Source organism: Brassica napus, chromosome C4 (genome assembly GCF_020379485.1).
Source record: "Brassica napus cultivar Da-Ae chromosome C4, Da-Ae, whole genome shotgun sequence".
Taxonomy (NCBI): Eukaryota; Viridiplantae; Streptophyta; class Magnoliopsida; order Brassicales; family Brassicaceae; genus Brassica; species Brassica napus.
This window is the reverse complement of record NC_063447.1, coordinates 43,298,043-43,316,134: the sequence shown is the minus strand read 5'-3', so window position 1 is coordinate 43,316,134 and position 18,092 is coordinate 43,298,043. Positions and strand designations below refer to the sequence as shown.

Here is an 18,092-nt window from a genome sequence, read left to right as displayed (position 1 = left end):
AAGCTGAGAAATGAGATCTCCAGCTTTCAACAGAAAGGCTTGGAAGGATTCAGTGAAGCCTGGGAGAGATTCAAAGGCTGCCAAGCTCAATGCCCTCATCATGGATTCTCTAAGGAAAGCCTGCTGAGCACATTCCACAGAGGAGCTCTTCCTAAGTACAGAGCCAGATTGGATACAACTAGCAATGGGTTCTTCTTGGGAAGAACAGAAGAGGATGCAGAGCAATTGGTAGACAACATGGTCAAGAGTGATGCAGTTTACAGTGGAGACCACGACAGAGGTAGTCGAACAGATGACAAGCAGACGAGGAGGGAGTTAAAGGCTCTCCAGGATAAGATTGATATTCTCACTGCTGATAAGGCCACCCAGGAGCAGCTGCACTTTGTTGGTAACTCAAACAAAGAAGCCACACCGGTTGTCCAGGAAGTTGATGGTTTGGAAGGGCAAGAAATGTTGTGCTTCATCAACAAAAATGGTAGCTGGTACAAGAAAGAGCCAAACTTTCAGTACAACAACTACCAACAGAGATCTTACCCCAACAACCAACAGAGTGGTTATCAGCCTCGGAACAACTAGCAAGGCAGCTATCAGCCTCAACAAAACCCTCTTCCTGGTTTCAACAACAAAGGACAACAACCTGCCCAACAACAACCTACTACTTCTACCTCTACTTCTCCCGTCAGCAGCACTGATGCCCTACTAAAACAAATCTTGGAGTCTCAGACAAGAAGTGAGAAGCATGTTGGCTATGAGTTGAAAAACCTTCACGCAAAGATTGATGGAAGCTACAATGAGCTCAACAACAAGTTCAGAACCTTGGAGAACCAGTTTGCTGCCATGAACACTCAACAAAATCGCTAACAAAGTTCTTTACCTGGAAAATCTGAGCAAAACCCCAAGGAGACCATGAAAGCTATCACCCTCAGGAGTGGTAAGGAGCTACCTCAGAAAGCTCTCACCAAGGATGCTGAGAAACAAGGTGAGGGGGTTGCCATCAACATAGATGATGAAGTGGTGATTGTTGATGAGAAAATCAATGATGAAATCTTGGAGAAGATTGTGGAAGCGAAAGGTAAAGGAAAGGTTGGGGAAGAGAAGAAAACAGTGAAAGATGGTGAAGTTGTTGCTCCAGCAAGTGAGAATTCTTTTGTTCCTCCTCCCTATGAACCCAAACTACCATTCCCTGGTAGATTCAAGAGGCAGCTGCTAGAGAAGTACAAAGCTCTATTTGAGAAGCAAATGAGTGAAGTTCAAGTCACAATGCCCATCATTGATGCTTTCATGCTAATTCCTCAATATAGCAAGTTCCTGAAAGATGTTGTAGCTGCAAAGAAGAAGGAGATGGAGGGCATGATGATTCTCACTCATGAGTGCAGTGCCATCATCCAGAGGCTTGTTGTTCCAAAGAAGCTAGAAGATCCAGGATGCTTCACATTACCTTGTGCTCTTGGACCTATGGTATTTGATAGATGTCTCTGCGATTTGGGAGCTAGTGTCAGCTTGATGCCTTTATCTGTTGCTAAGAAGCTTGGTTTCACTCAGTACAAGAAGTGTAGACTGTCTCTGGTATTGGCTGATCGTTCAGTGAAGTACCCGGTGGGTATCTTGGAGGACCTCCCCGTTATGGTTGGAAAATATGAGATCCCTACAGACTTTGTGGTGCTTGAGATGGGTGAGGAAGCTGCAGATCTTTTAATCCTTGGAAGGCCTTTCTTAGCTACAGCAGGAGCAATTGTTAATGTGAAAGAGGGCAAGATTGATCTCCACTTGGGTAAAGGGCATGTTCTTCACTTTGACATCAAGGAGGTAATGAAGAAACCAACAGTTCAAGGGCAAGTTTTCTACATTGAAGAGATGGATGTCCTTGCTGATGAGCTCCTTGAAGAATTGTCAATAGAAGACCCTCTACAGCATGCTTTGACGATAGAGAGGCCAGCTGAAGTGATTCAGAACCTGGAGAGTGCTGCCTATGGGATGATGTTGGATTCACACAGAGGATTTGGTAGTAAGGATCAGTATGAGGAGCTGCCTCAAATTGTCCATCAGGAAGCCTCGGTCATTCAACAAGGGGACACCCAGCAAAACGACTGGAGCGAGCTTAAGGCGCCTAAGGTGGAGCTTAAACCTCTCCCCAATGGTGTAAGGTATGCATTTCTTGGTCCTAATGGAACTTATCCAGTCATTGTGAGTAGTGAACTTACTGAAACTGAGCTATCTGAACTTTTGAAAACACTTAAAAGATTTAGAAAAGCAATAGGTTACTCACTTGATGACATCAAGGGAATATCACCCTCTTTGTGTATGCATAGGATACATCTTGAGGATGAATCAATGACTTCTATCGAGCATCAAAGAAGGTTAAATCCTAACCTGAAGGATGTTGTAAAGAAAGAGATTCTTAAACTCTTAGATGCTGGTGTTATCTACCCTATCTCAGATTCTAAATGGGTATCTCCTGTGCATGTTGTGCCAAAAAAAGGTGGTATAACTGTGATTAAAAATGACAAGGATGAATTGATACCAACAAGAACAGTCACTGGGCATAGGATGTGTATTGATTACCGCAAACTGAACTCTGCATCTAGAAAGGATCATTTTCCACTTCCATTTATTGATCAGATGCTTGAGAGACTTGCAAATCATCCATTCTATTGTTTTCTTGATGGATATTCAGGATTTTTCCAGATCCCCATACATCCCAATGATCAGGAGAAAACAACATTCACATGTCCTTATGGTACCTTCGCATATCGAAGAATGCCATTTGGTCTATGTAATGCTCCAGCCACCTTTCAAAGGTGCATGATGTCGATCTTTTCTAATCTGATTGAGGATGTTGTGGAGGTGTTCATGGATGATTTCTCTGTCTATGGATCTTCGTTTTCTGCTTGTTTGTCAAATTTGTGCAGGGTCCTACAGAGATGTGAAGACACCAACCTTGTGCTGAACTGGGAGAAGTGTCACTTCATGGTCAAAGAAGGGATTGTGCTGGGGCACAAGATTTCAGAGAAGGGGATTGAGGTGGATAAGGCCAAAATCGATGTTATGGTTGGTTTGCCCCCACCAAAGACAGTGAAGACATCCGAAGTTTTCTTGGTCATGCTGGGTTTTACAGGAGATTCATAAAGGACTTCTCCATGATCACTAGACCATTGACCAGGCTGCTGTGCAAAGAAGCCACCTTCAGCTTTGATGTGGAGTGTCTAGAAGCCTTCAAGAAGCTGAAAGGTGAACTCATCAGTGCTCCAATTGTCCAGCCACCTAATTGGGATCTCCCCTTTGAGATCATGTGTGATGCTAGTGATTATGCTGTGGGAGCTGTTTTGGGGCAGAAGAAAGATGGCAAGACCCATGTGATCTACTACGCGAGCCAAACCCTGAATGATGCTCAGATGAGATATGCCACAACAGAGAAGGAGATGCTAGCCATTGTCTTTGCCTTTGAGAAGTTCAGAAGCTACTTGGTGGGATCTAAAGTCATTGTCTACACAGATCATGCTGCGTTGAGACACCTTTTGGCGAAGAAGGATGCAAAGCCCAGGCTCTTGAGATGGATTCTTTTGCTGCAAGAGTTTGATTTAGAGATCAAGGACAAGCCAGGAGTTGAGAATGGTGTAGCTGATCACTTGTCCAGGCTGAGAGTGGAGTGTGGCATTCCCATTGATGAAGGACTCCCTGAGGAACAGATCATGGCTATTGGAGCAGTGATAGCAGTTTGTGAGACTGGAAGGAAGCTTGAAGAAGTCAAGGCAACAGAAGAGAAAGAACCTTGGTATGCTGATTTGGTGAATTACCTAGCCACAGGAAAAGAGCCTTTGAATCTTGTGGGTTATGCCAAGAAGAAGTTCTACAAGGATGTGAAGAGATACTACTGGGATGAGCCCTACCTCTACATTCTCTGCAAAGATCAACTTTATAGGAGAGTGGTTGCTAATGAGGAGATTGATGGGATCCTTACACAGTGTCATGGATCATCTTATGGAGGCCACTTTGCTACCTTCAAGACTGTTGCTAAGGTGTTACAAGCTGGATTCTGGTGGCCACACATGTTCAAGGACACACAAGACTTTGTTTCAAGGTGTGATTCATGCCAAAGGAGGGGAAACATCACCAAGAGGAATGAGATGCCTCAGAATCCAATCCTTGAAGTTGAAGTGTTTGATGTGTGGGGTATTGACTTCATGGGGCCATTTCCATCATCACATGGCAACAAGTACATCCTGGTAGCTGTTGATTATGTCTCAAAATGGGTGGAAGCTATTGCAAGTCCCACCAATGATGTAAGAGTGGTAATCAAGATGTTCAAGAGCACCATCTTTCCAAGGTTCGGAGTTCCAAGAGTTGTAATCAGTGATGGAGGGTCTCATTTCATCAACAAACTGCTTGAGGGACTTCTCAGGAAGAACGATGTTAAGCACAAGGTTGCAACTCCTTACCATCCTCAAACAAGTGGTCAAGTTGAGATTTCTAACAGAGAGATCAAGTCCATTTTGGAGAATATTGTGGGGATTACAAGGAAGGATTGGTCAGTTAAGCTTGATGATGCGCTTTGGGCTTACAGGACAGCTTACAAGACACCTCTGGGGACCACACCTTTCAACCTATCGTACGGGAAAGCTTGCCATCTACCAGTGGAGCTTGAGTACAAGGCACTTTGGGCAGTAAAGTTGCTGAACTTTGACATCAAGAGTGCCACGGAGAAAAGGCTTTTTCAGCTACATGAGCTTGATGAGATAAGAATGGATGCCTTCGAAAACTCAAGGATCTACAAGGAGAAGACTAAATCTTTCCATGACAAGAATATCCTAAAGAGAGAGTTTAAAGAAGGAGATCAAGTTCTTCTCTACAACTCAAGACTGAAGTTGTTTCCAGGAAAGCTTAAGTCAAGGTGGTCCGGCCCTTTCAAGGTCAAAGAGGTTAAGCCATATGGAGCAATAGTTTTGTGGAGTACTGATGGAAGAGACTTCACAGTCAATGGGCAAAGGGTTAAGCTCTACATGGCTGATGCACCTGAGGAAGATGGAGTTTCAACTCCACTGTCTGATCCTACCCCAGCCTAATCCAAAAGGAGGCAAAGTCAAGCTAGAGACTTAAAACAAGCTCACTTGGGAGGAAGTCTCATGCGTATCCTTGTACATATTGCATTGGTATTTTTATTTTCATCATATTTCATAAAAAAAAGTGGGGAAAGTGTTGAAGTAGTGTTCAGGTGGTTCATCGATCCGGTCAAGGCAAAGAATCGAGCGTGGGAGTGAGGTTCCGCAGCGACGCCACGAGGTCGCTCCAGCTGGGAGCGACGTGATCAGAGCGACTGGTCCAAGTCGCTCGCATTTTTGTCTCCGGGGCTCGAGAATCGCTCTCGGAGCGACGTCTCGCAGCGACCACGTGAGGTCGCTCGCATTTTCTGTCGATCAGAGCGGCGTGACGCAGCGACCACGTGAGGTCGCTCGCGTTTTCTGCGACCCAGAGCGGCCTATCAGAGCGACTACTCCAGGTCGCTCCCGAGCCGGTCCAGGTAAGTCCCTCTTCGATTTTGTCCGGTTTAATTCGAGTTAACCAGCCCTAAACCTAACCGGACGACCCTAGATCTACCCATACCCACGACCTTCGTCTCTTTCACTCTCCCTTCCTCTCACAAACACTCATACTCTCTCAAACAAAACCACACCAAAAATCTCCTAACTTTCTCAATTCTCACCCAAATCTCCTAGTTCTTGTTTCTAAATCTAAGCTTTCGCCCCAACAGTCTATTCCTCACCACCCATTCCCCATTTCCTTCCATCCAAAGCAAGGTATTGTGTTTTTAAATTCAAATTCGTAGGTCCATGAACCCTAGAATTTGAAAATCGAAATTTGGTCATTTTCTTGCTTGATTGTGGTAAAATAGACTAGGAAAAGCTTATATATCAAGTTGGGTTGTTGCATTGATTGTGAAATTGAGCTTAATTTGAACTTTGGCAAAATTAGGGTTCATGGATTTGGGGTTTTTCGAAATTGATCCTAATTGAGTGTGTTAGTGGGTGGGTTAGTATGTTAAGGTGTTGAAAGGTTTGATTAGAGAACTCTCTCATTCTAGAATTACTTTGATTATTGAATTTTACTTGTCTTGTAATTTTCACATGATGAAAAGATTGAGAATTGTGATTCTTTACGTTGCTTCTTGAAATTTACATTTGCAAAGTCAATCGACTTATCCCTTTCCAAGTTTTGTATTTCTCAGGTACAATGGTTAAGAAAACTAAGGGAAAGTCGGATGCTGAGAGGCAAGAACCTGAAAGACAAGAGTCTTCGTTGAGAGAAAAGGCTTGAGCCTTGGAACGAGCTGGTTCTGGGACACAAATGACTTCTCGACAGCAAACCGTGGAGGCAAAGGAGCAAGAGAAGAGGGCAGGAAAAAGTATAGCAGTTGCCACAGATGAGGAGAGTGGCGATCAAAGTGCAGATGAGCAGGCTCCTACAAAGAGGGCCAAGATGTCCAAGGGGAAAGAGGTTGCTGAGGATAGAGACAGGGCGAAAACTCCATCTGAGGAAGAGTTGTATCATCATTTGCTGAATGGGGTAACTTGGACTCCAACCAGATTCGCTGACCTTGATTTGCTGAAGGAGGTGGGTCTCGATTCTGATATTGAGGCAATGCTGGGGCACCTGAAGATGCCCAAACTCCTCACCATGGCCTACCCCGCCTACCGGGATGTCTCCTGTCAGTTCTTGTCATCCCTTGAGGTCACTTACCATGACAATCCGCACGTGAGGCAAGGATGGGGCAAAATAAAGTTCAAGGTCAATGGGAGAGAGTACAACATGAACTTCAAAGACATTGAGAGAGTCATGGGTTTCCAAGACTTGGCAGATTACTCCCTTCCCAAGTGTGAAAACCTCCCCACTCAGCTTTGGAAATTAATCACTGGAAACAAGCACTCTACCGGGGCTGACTCTTTTTTTATTAGTTTTTTTTTTTTTTGAACTTTCCAAAGGTTTTTCTTAGAACAAAAGATAATCTGTCTGGTGGCTGCCAAAAGTACTTAAAACATAGGTTTTCAGAAGTAAAAACGTGCATAATGAAATGACCAAAAGACCCTTATGTAGAAATGAATTCGAGCAAACAGAAGGCGCGCAGCGACCTCCAGTAGTCGCTCTGAGAGGTCGCTCCAGGCTTCGGGAGCGACCTGGAGGGGTCGCTGCGAGACGTCGCTCCGGGTCGCTCTTCGCAAGCGACCTCGCTGTGTCGCTCCGGGTCGCTCTTCACGAGCGACCTCGTTGTGTCGCTCCGGGTCGCTCTTCGCGAGCGACCTTGCTGTGTCGCTCCGGGTCGCTCTTCGCGAGCGACCTCGCTGTGTCGCTCCGGTCACGTCGCTCCGGGTGATGGAGACGCGAGCGACATCGAGGTGTCGTTCTGGCCAAGTCGCTCTGAAAGGGTGTCACAGCGACTTCACGGTGTCACAGCGACTTCACGGTGTCGCTCCGGTGAGGTCGCTCCCAGGCACTGCTCGTCCAATGATCACCTTTATCACCTCTTTTGAGCTCCAAATGCACCCAAATGTCTCCAAGAACTCCATGTGGTACTCCAATACCTGATAAGGACTCATGTATGCAAAATGCAACCTAAACATGGCTAAATCCTAGTCTATATGATCAAAATGCACATGGGTGAATGGATAAGACAATGGAAATATGCAAGATATCAAGTTATCTAACATTCCTTTCAAATTCCATATGTATTTCATACCAACTAATTTTTTCTATAATGGTGTAGGACCAATGAAGGTGCAACAACCAAGCTGAGGACCGTAATAGGAGCAGATGATCTTGACATGGAAAGCACTGTCGACCAGTGTTTTGGTATTGACGATTTTTCTCCTCAAATCAACGACAAAAAAAAAGGACAACTTCTACCAGCCATGGGGAAGGATGGAAACAACCATATTTACCCTCGTGCTTGGGCTTTTGTTCATGTAGAGAACACTGAGAGTTAGGTGTGGTTCTTCCAGAAACTGAAGATGGATTTGAACCTTGGAAATAGTGATGGTTCACACTTAATTTTGGTAGTCAAAAAGTAAGTTCGTCTTGCAAAATCAAATTAATTCTCAGTTTCAATTTGCTTATATTTCTCACTTGGAACGTTGGTAATTCAAGGATTACTAATTGATGTGGATCAAGAATTGCACAAAGTGAAGCATAGAATGTATGCTAGACACATTTATGGAAATTTGAAGAAGATTTTTCCCAAGAGTCCTCTGATGAAGAAGTTGTTTTGAAAGATAGTGAGAGTTTCAACGAGCCTGATTATAAAGATAACTCTTTGAAGGAGTACGACAATGAAGTATATGTGGCATTGATGGTTATGAGGCCTAAAACGTGTAGTCGCGCATTCTTCAGTATGTCATGTACTCGTAAATTATTGATATACCATGGATTTTACCAGTTTTTAGCTATTGTATATAAGTGTTTTACGAGCTATTTATTATGTTTTAGTCTTTTTAGAGTATTTACAGATTTCATGAGTGTTTTGGAGCAATGTGATGATTTTGGAGCATTTTGGAGATAAAGTTAGAAGAAATTCGTAACTGTCCATCGAACCAGTCTAGAGTCAGACATTCAGAGTCAAACGTCGATCGGCAAACACCCTGTGTCGTCGATCGACAGGGAAGCGCGCATGGCCCGACTTGGTTCCCAGCCGACTTATAGCCCAAGTTTCGCAGCAATTACAGAAATACCCCTGGCCGACTTTAACCTAATATTTACGTGCTCTACCATTGTTTTAGGCAACACACGCTTTTCATACTTTCATATTTTCACAGCAAACATATTTAGGATTTTAAGTAGTGTGGAGAGAAGATCCAAGCCTGCTTCAGAGCTTTGTATCGGAACTTCAATTTTTCTACTCTATTCTATTATATGGTTTATATTCAGATTTATTTCATGTCTTGCTTGAAATTCACATGTTAGATTTAGGGTTTAAGTAAGGTTACGAGGGATTAGCCCAAACTATAGAACTGCTAAGGTGATAGACATCCTTCAAGGAATTGTTTGTAATGCTTGTGTTCTAGAGTAGCTAACTAGAACCCTGATTTTAGAATTGTGAACAACTACGACAGTAGGTTCCGCACTAAAATAGATTCTCTTGAGCTAGGATTGCTAGAAACAAGCGATAGCCGATTTAGTTAAGACTAGTGAACCTATCGATCAACTCGCTAAAGCTTGCCTAAGGAAACATCGATCGACGCTAATCTCATAGCATCAATCTACGTTCGATCCGTATCAACAAGTGGAAGCTAAGATATTGAACTTAGTCAATATGATTGATTCACATGCGGAAGCTGAAATACTTTTTCATTAGAATTCGAGTTCTAGGATTGACAACCTAAGATTCTATATCATTATAATCTTGATTACCTGAAACCCTAGATCTATCTGCTTTCTAATAACTGTTTACAACATCAACCAATCAATCAACTGAACAACTACCTTGTTCGCCTTTGTTGTTTATTGATTTACTTTGTTTGTCTAGCTTAATCATAAACTGATTAGGATCTATTGTGTCTCCTAGCTCCTTGTGGATTTAATCCTTAAGTACTACGAATGAACCTCTTATTTAAGAGAGTAAAAACCACTCCTTGGGTAATTTGAATGATATCAATAACAAATCTGAGTCTTAAAATCGTATTCTAGAGAAATCAAGGTCAACGTCATTAGTTGAGATGTTAGAAACCATGAGGAGGTAAGCGATGGTCCGTTTCGGTCTTAGGAAAGTTAAGTCTACCAACCATAAGAGAAAGTTCAGTAAAAAGTTGGTAAGGTCATTCCTTAACAAACAAAGTATAGGAAAGATTGTCAAATTTACCCTGGATCTACTGGTGAATTTGATGTGACTGAGGGTGGGATCTCTTACTCCGTTAATATGAAAGCAAAGACGTGTATCTGTATAAGTTGGAATTTAACTGGGAATCCTTGTCAACATGCACTCCATGTTGTGCATAATAGGAATAATTACAAGATAGAAAATTTGGTTTCTAACTGGTATTTGACAGAGACTTGGCGGAAGCAATATTCAGAGACGTTGAAACCTGTTAGAGGAATTAAGTTCTGGAAGGCAACCGGTAAATCATCTCTAGAAGCCCCACCAAGAGAGAAATATATCAAAAGGTAAGAAGAAAAAGCCTCAGAAAAAGAATCAAGGGTATCAATGAATCTCTAATTAAAGACAAATTGGTTACAAGGCACTCACGAATAATGCATTGCTCACACTGCAGTAGGGCTGGTCATAACACAACTTCGTGTGCTAGTCAAGGAGTTCCCCTGAAATCTATAGACTTAAATTTAAATCTACTATTGAATAACATCCCCTAAGATACAATCAGAGGGAAAAGAACCTTTACTCAGTTCATTGTTTTGTATCCAATGGCTCATAAAATAATAAAATTATTAAACTATATTTCTGAAAATTGATTTTATTCTTGAAGTAAAGTTGACTAAAAATGACTATAAGTGGCTGTATATAGAGCAACATTTATTAAATGTTTTTTTCACTAAAATCCAATTTTAAAATCAAATGAATATTTATAAAGATAAATATCATAAACTCATGTTTGATATTAAGGCTTTTAGATTTGTTGAAAATATATCAAAGTTTGTCAATAAATATGACATCAATCCTTTAAAATGTATATAATATATTGTTAACACTTTGTACCATTATATTTCTATAGTTCAGTTTTAATTATTATAATGGTCAGTTACGTAGATATAATTAATGAATAAACTTTTTATGACGTAGAAATCCTATAAATTTTTAGTTAGTAATTTTTATTATATAATATTTTTTAGAAACAGAAAAACGAAAAATCTTTTAAAATATTTAATATACTTGCTTCTTACGAATAGCACTTAAGTTAATTTTTCTAAAGCCAGTTATATAAGTATACTCATTAATCAATATCATTATTCTAACAACTAAATTACTATACAAAATAGTCGTTTAAAAATAATAATAAACTATTGTTATAAATATATGTGATTTTATTTATTTAAAAAAAATAATTTTAGATTTTTTCTTTACAAAATATTAACAGATTTGAGTAAAAAAAAATTATTCTTTTTCCAAAATAATTAAATTTTTGGGACTAAAAAATTATAGACAAAATCGGTACTCTCCTTAGAGGCAAACCGAGACAATATAATATAGCTCTTCTTTGGAGAATAGACATATCCCAACGTAAATCGGTACTCTCCTTAGAGGCAAACCGAGACAATATAATATAGCTCTTCTTTGGAGAATAAGAGCATCAATATCGCCGTTTCTTAAAGCTGTTTCTTAGTATTATTAGGATTTAAAGAAAAAGAAAATTGCCTATTATTAGATGAAACGTTCCTTAATTAAGGACAATAACAAACGTTCCTTATGAACACGTGTCTCTTCTTCTCTTGAAAGAAAATTGGACGGTACTTCTCCCACCGCAATCACTCCTACCACCACCGCTTCCCTCCCTTTCCCAGTTCCCACGATTAGTCGCCACTGCTAATGAGAGCTTTACTAATCAATAGCTAGGAGCTAGAATCTGCTTTCCTTCTGGAGATATCGGCGGCAATAATGATTACGGAAACTGCATTGGCAGAGACGATGGTTGGTGGCTTAACGGTGGTGATAAGTCTTGTCCTGCTTCTTCCAATTACGATTAACTCTGATGACTCTTCTTACCACGCTTGATTGAATTGGGTTTTCAGTTTTAATGGAATTTAAGTTTCTGGGTTTGATTGTTTGTCCATAAAGCTTTGATCTTTGATGATATCTCTTTTTGAGTTTTGCTTCAATAGATCTCTGTTCTTGCCTTGTTTATTTACTAAGAGACAACAAAAGTATCTACCAATAATATATACATTTCCTATTGTACTTTAGCATTGTCTCTTAGTCTTCAAATATTAATAGAAAATGCTAAGAGACCAAAATTTTGTCCCGGTGATAATGTTGCTCTAAGGTCTCTACACTATCGCCAACTATGGGGTCTGATCACTAGGCCAACTCAACATTGGTAGAAAAAAACATTAATCATTGATTATTTATAACTTTTATACATGTGAATAAGCCTAGAAGAGTCGCTTAGTATTTTATAAATGTCTTACCTTCGAATGAATGGAAGTCATGTTAATAAATAACTCTTGAGCAAAAATTTCGGTTAGTTTGCAAGACACTTGTTATGCGTGCTGGATGATTTGATATGCCAATTTTTAAAATAAATAACAAAATTTGTAATTTCTTTATTTCGGTTGCACAATGTCATAGACTGGTACTTGGAAAATCGAATAACCTTTAGTTTGGTGCTACACGTTGAAGATATTACCCACGAAACTAAAGCATCGAACAAAGTTCGGGAAGGAAGAACAGAAAATTTTGTCTTAAGGAGCTTTGATGTAAATTTGATTTACTTTTATGTAATATAAGATAAAACAATAATTAGATGCATGTGAATTATTAAAAGTATAAAAAATCGAGGAAAGGAAGTTCTTTTAAAATCCGGATGTAACAAATTATTCTGAACATTGGATCTTTACAAAATAATGATTGGTGAAGAATAGTATAATCTATTGTATCATGACAAACTTAACCACATTATTTTTAGCTTTAATCTGTGAAATATTTTATTAATAAATATTAAATATTAAGTTTGTGTGGAAGAATTTCCATGTTGGTGGCATGTGTTGCGATGGATCCATTCTCTTTACACCCAGACTATTCACATCTTATGGTTTTCAGAGAGTTTTGGCCAAAACACAGAGAGCCTCAATATATATGACAACAAATAATTGAAACTTGTTTCCGAAAATATACATAATTCACGACAACATTTTTATTAGACATCATCATCAGTCATCACAATCATTACATAGTTTCTCTCTCTCAGAAATATCGATTCACAAATTTAAGGACAAGTGACTACTATGGAAAACAAAATTATACACATCAATCAAAACACTTCCAGAATAAAATAAAGTACATAGTAAAAGAATGAACCTTCGTATCCTTGAGACATGAAACCCCCACCACCCCCCCCCCCCCCCCCCCCCCAAAAAAAATAATAATAATGTATACAAACAGTAAGTTACATATATTAAAACAATAATATACAAAGATTAGTCACTTCATTCTATAGGTCTTATCTTCTTTCGTTTTCTTCTCTTTTTTCTTGTATGAACTACCAGTTTTTTTATGATCATTATTACTCTTACTATTACCTTCACTTTTCCCGTTCTTCAAATTGCACGCCTCTCTTCGTCCACTTTTGTTGTTCTTTTGGTGATAGCGCTGATAACTTGGCCCAGACGAAGCATCCGAGGCCATTGAATCATCGCTATCTTTATTCTTCTCTTCTTCATTTTCTCCTTTTCTATAGTAGTTATAAATGTTATACCCTTCATAATACCCCTCATCCACAACGTCATTTTCATCTACTTTAATCGGCGACGAAATATAAGTCGTCCAACCGGATTCACTACTGCTGCATTCTTCCTTCTCCATCAAGAACTCAAGAACCCTAATATTGATGTGAGAGAGGGAGAGAGAGAGAGAGAGAGAGAGAGAGAGAGAGAGAGAGAGAGAGAGAGAGAGAGAGAGAGAGAGAGAGAGAGAGAGAGAGAGAGAGAGAGAGAGAGAGAGAGAGAGAGAGAGAGAGAGAGAGAGAGAGAGAGAGAGAGAGAGAGAGAGAGAGAGAGAGAGAGAGAGAGAGAGAGAGAGAGAGAGAGAGAGAGAGAGAGAGAAAAGGAAGGTTTGTGTCTTAGAGAGCTGTTGCTGTGCATGTCTTGGACTAAGAAGTGTATATATGTGCATGTGCTAGGAATAAGGCTGCTCGTATTTTTTTATTAGTTTATTGCATTGAGCACAGCTTATCTCCAACGTTTAAAGCTATATCCGACATGATTCAGAAAAAGAATTATTGTTCTTCTGTATGGAAATGTTTCTTTCTATTTGTTTTATGTGTAGTAATGTCTTAATTGCCCATATAATTAGGTTCACCAATACTACGCTAGTTGCGGAAAGTATATTTTTAAGTTCGATGTTCTCTACCTGTTAAAATATAACACTAATTACGTTGTATAATTGTATTACAAACAAATTAATTAAATGGGGTTAACCAAAGAAGGTGAGGCCATTAGTTTTAGTTTTACATTATATATAGCATGAGGGGAATGTATCTTTACACTCAGAATTCTCTGTATATGAAACCAAACACGAAGCTTCCTGAAAAATGGTGTTAGAGGTTCTGATCAAACCCATGTTCTATAACATGTTCGGATAATGCCACTTTTTTATCTTCTTTCTAAGCTAACGTCACGATCTACTATTTTCTATGATAAATGTAGAATTATGAACAATTCTCAACGAAAAGAATTTTTTTTTTTTTAAGTTTAAGAAACAGACTGAACGTTCACTATTGAAAAGATTGTGGTATCATTAAATCTATACTGCATCTAGGCCTGGGAATATGAGTTTTTCCCTGCGGGGCCCGGCCGTTTGACCCGCCGCGGGGCGGGTGCGGGTCGAACAATTTAGAAAAATCGATTTGCGGGTGCGGGTGCGGGTTATGAGCATTTTATGCGGGGCGGGTGCGGGTTGGTGGATTTTGAAACGCGGGTACCCGCCAACCCGCAATTGTTTTTTTTTTTTACATTTTTTTAAAAAAATATTTTTTTTTTTTGTAAAAATGTATATTTTGTAAAGAAAATATGGGAATTTTAAAAAATAATAATCAAAATATTTTAAAATATTTAAAATTTTAATTATAAATATATTATTTATATTATATTTTACAAAAATTAAATTAAATAAATATTTTTTAAAATAAAAATATAATCCGCGGGCCCCGTGGGTTATCCGCAAAATTAAGCGGGGCGGGTGCGGGTACAAATTTATTTGTTCGCGGGTTGTGCGGGTCGGATTTTTTAACAAAAAAAAACTTTGTAACCCGCGGGTTGGCGGGTCAGCGGGGCGGGTTTGACCCGCAACCCAGCCCTAACTGCATCCTTTCTCCGCGTTACGCGCGGATAATATATTTAAATTTATTATATTTATCATTTTTATTTGTATGTGAATTTTTGTATATTAAATTATATATAATTAATTTTTAAAATTTTTTTTATATTTTTAGTTTGAAGTAAGTATTTCTATTATATGTAATACAATTAACTAATAAAATATGAAGAATCAAGTCCGAGATTTTAGAGTTATGTAAAAAAAATATAATTATGTATAGAACATAAATTATCTTAGTTTAAAAGATCGGAATCTCATCTTGAATAAATTCACGAAAAGAAAAAGTACTCCAATAACCTACGTAAAATATAAAAACCCATTTTCAAAAAAAAAGCGTACTTAATAATATTTTTTTACATGTAATAGTTGAAAACTGACAATTGAATATCGATCTTGAATATTATTTTAATATATCTAATGGTAAAATATTAATTGTAATAAACAAATTTTGAATTTTGTAATATCAAATGAATTCGAATTCTTTAAAATCTAAAATCTATTTATTAATATAATATATTTTTTTATTCATTTATTATTTTGACGTTACAAAATATTGCTTTAGTTTTATTTGTATATTAATTTTTTAATAATTTAGTTTCTTTTTAAGTAATTTTAAAGTTATCAAGAATATAATATATTTAAAATTATGTATTTAAATATATCCAAATATGATGTCTCATTTTTATGTGTGTTTGCGTTGAGCATATTTAATTTGTAGTTTGTATATGTAATAACACATTGTTGCGTGCCGTTCTATGGTTTTAATAAATGTGTTGTCATTTCATTTTTATTACTACTAACATGATTTTTTAGTGATCAGTGAGAATGTATTTTTAACGTTATGTACTATATTTTATCGTATATTTTCTAACTCTTCATGCTGGCACTTTTTTTTTTAGAATCATTTTAATTAGATAATAGGTTTAAAGATGTTAATAAAACTGTGTATGTTGTAAATTTGGACTTTTTAGTGTAACTGGGCATTATCAATTATGGAAATTATATTATGATTTTATTTTACTAAATCTTTATTTCTGTGTATATTTTTTGTTTTATTTTGTATTTTTACAATTTTATTGCCTTATTCTTTAATTGCATATAATTGATATTTCCAATTTTTGTTTCATATACCTTAAAAATCTTCGGTAGATTTTGTTTCTTTCTCCAATTACAATGTACAGGTCGTCCGTTTCTTTTTTTTTGGATCAAACTACTAATATCATCATATAGAAAAGCATAAACTCTAGGAATGAAGTGAGTAATTGTGCTAGAGAAAACTGATTTAGCCACTAATATAGTGAGATATTATAATATTAGAATGTATGGAAATTCTTCTCTGTTGTCCTACGCTGGACATAATTAAGTTGTTGTCAATTGATTCTATATTTGTGATAACTCGAAATACATCTTTATGTCTTCCTTACATCATCCTTAATTGGTTTACGGTTCGACCATTTCTAATATACTGAGAGTAACATAATATTAGATGTTGATTATCTCTTTCCAATTAGGAATGCATAGAATGAGAGAAATTCAAGGTGAGACCACTTTACAATTTTGTCCTCATATCTATATAGAGTTAGTTTATAGATTATTCTATCTGTTTCAAAATGTAATCAGTTTTAATTAAAATATGTAATATTTAAAAATTATTACTTTGAAAAACTGTCATTTAATATATAAATTTAATCAATTACACAGTAATTTACATAATTTAATTGACCACACAATATCCAATAGATATAAAGTTACATTGAAATATAAAAAAAATCTATATAGTGAAACAAAAAATACTTTTAGACCATTCTATTATAAAACAAAGGGAATATTCAAATTATATTGAAACATTAGAATAGTAAGAATCAGAAAAGCTGAAATATCAGCGTCGATCATTTACGTCGGTCTTGCCTTAGACCATCTCCAATGTATTCCTCTATTTTTCTCTAAAATAGAGGAATTTCATAATAGAGATGAATTTGTCTCCGATGTATTTTTCCCTTTTCTCTCCTAAAAAGAATATTTTTGATATATTCTTTTCTAAGTTTACAAATAATATTGTTTATTTGTGAAAGTTGAAAACCAGCCCAATTTATTATAGTATTTTATAAAATTATGATATTATTTACACTAAATATTTCTTTACAAACTATTATGTAAATAAAAATATATAATCATATTTATATAAATAATATATTTCACTAAAAAAATATTTTTGGTTATAATTGTTTAAGTAAAAAGTTAAATGATCATTTTGTTAAAACAAATAGAGGAGGTGACAAGGCAAAAATATAGTTTCTCATTGGCCGATTATTTTCGCATACGTGGACACTCTATCTGAGGCTTATATCCTCCATTTTTAATTAAAATATGTAATATTTAAAAGTTATTACTTTAGAAAAATGTCATTTAATATATAAATTTAATCAATTACACAGTAATTTACATAATTTAATTGACCACACAATATCCAATAAGTATAAAGTTACATTGAAATATAAAAAAAAATTATATAGTGAAACAAAAAATACTTTTAAACCATTATATTATAAAACAAATAAAATATTCAAATTATATTGAAACATTAGAATAGTAAGAATCAGAAAAGCTGAAATCTCTACATCGATCATTTACGTCGGTCATGTCTTAGACCATCTCCAATGTATTCCTTTATTTTTTCTCTAATAGAAGAATATAAAATTAATAAAATAGAAAATGCTAAAATATAATTATATTTTTTCTCTAAAATAGAGAAATTTCATAATAGAGATGGATTTGTCTCCGATGTATTTTTCTATTTTCTCTCCTGAGAAATAATTTTTTTGATATATTCTTTTCTAAGTTTACAAATAATACTTTTTATTTGTGAAAGTTAAAAACAAACCCAATTTATTTTAGTATTTTATAAAATTATGATATTATTTACACTAAATATTTCTTTACAAACTATTATGTAAATTAAAAATATAATTATATTTATATAAATAATATATTTCACGAAAAAAATATTTTCGGTTATAATTGTTTAAGTAAAAAGTTAAAGGATCATTTTGTAAAAACAAATAGAGGAGGT

The 18,092-nt window shown here is 36.7% G+C and overlaps 2 protein-coding genes and 1 non-coding gene across 3 annotated transcripts; 1 reads left to right on the top strand and 2 right to left on the bottom strand.

The window, feature by feature from the left end:
- LOC125586641 lies at positions 1–107 on the bottom strand. Its single transcript, XR_007323178.1, has one exon. It is a non-coding gene; the product is annotated as a small nucleolar RNA R71 (small nucleolar RNA).
- A 1,747-nt stretch (positions 108–1,854) lies between these two features.
- On the top strand, positions 1,855–5,063 carry LOC125586096. The gene is made up of 7 exons (XM_048755901.1): positions 1,855–1,941; positions 2,047–2,184; positions 2,746–2,990; positions 3,104–3,713; positions 3,750–3,842; positions 4,155–4,483; positions 4,517–5,063. Exons 1-7 carry the CDS (start codon positions 1,855–1,857, stop codon positions 5,058–5,060), a joined length of 2,046 nt encoding a protein of 681 aa, XP_048611858.1. The 3' UTR covers positions 5,061–5,063.
- Positions 5,064–13,061: 7,998 nt separating this feature from the next.
- LOC106410045 (protein SOB FIVE-LIKE 4) lies at positions 13,062–13,634 on the bottom strand. The gene has a single exon (XM_013850553.3). The coding sequence runs from the start codon at positions 13,508–13,510 to the stop codon at positions 13,130–13,132; it is 381 nt and encodes a 126-aa protein (XP_013706007.1). The 5' UTR covers positions 13,511–13,634; the 3' UTR covers positions 13,062–13,129.
- Between the last annotated feature and the right edge of the window lie 4,458 nt (positions 13,635–18,092).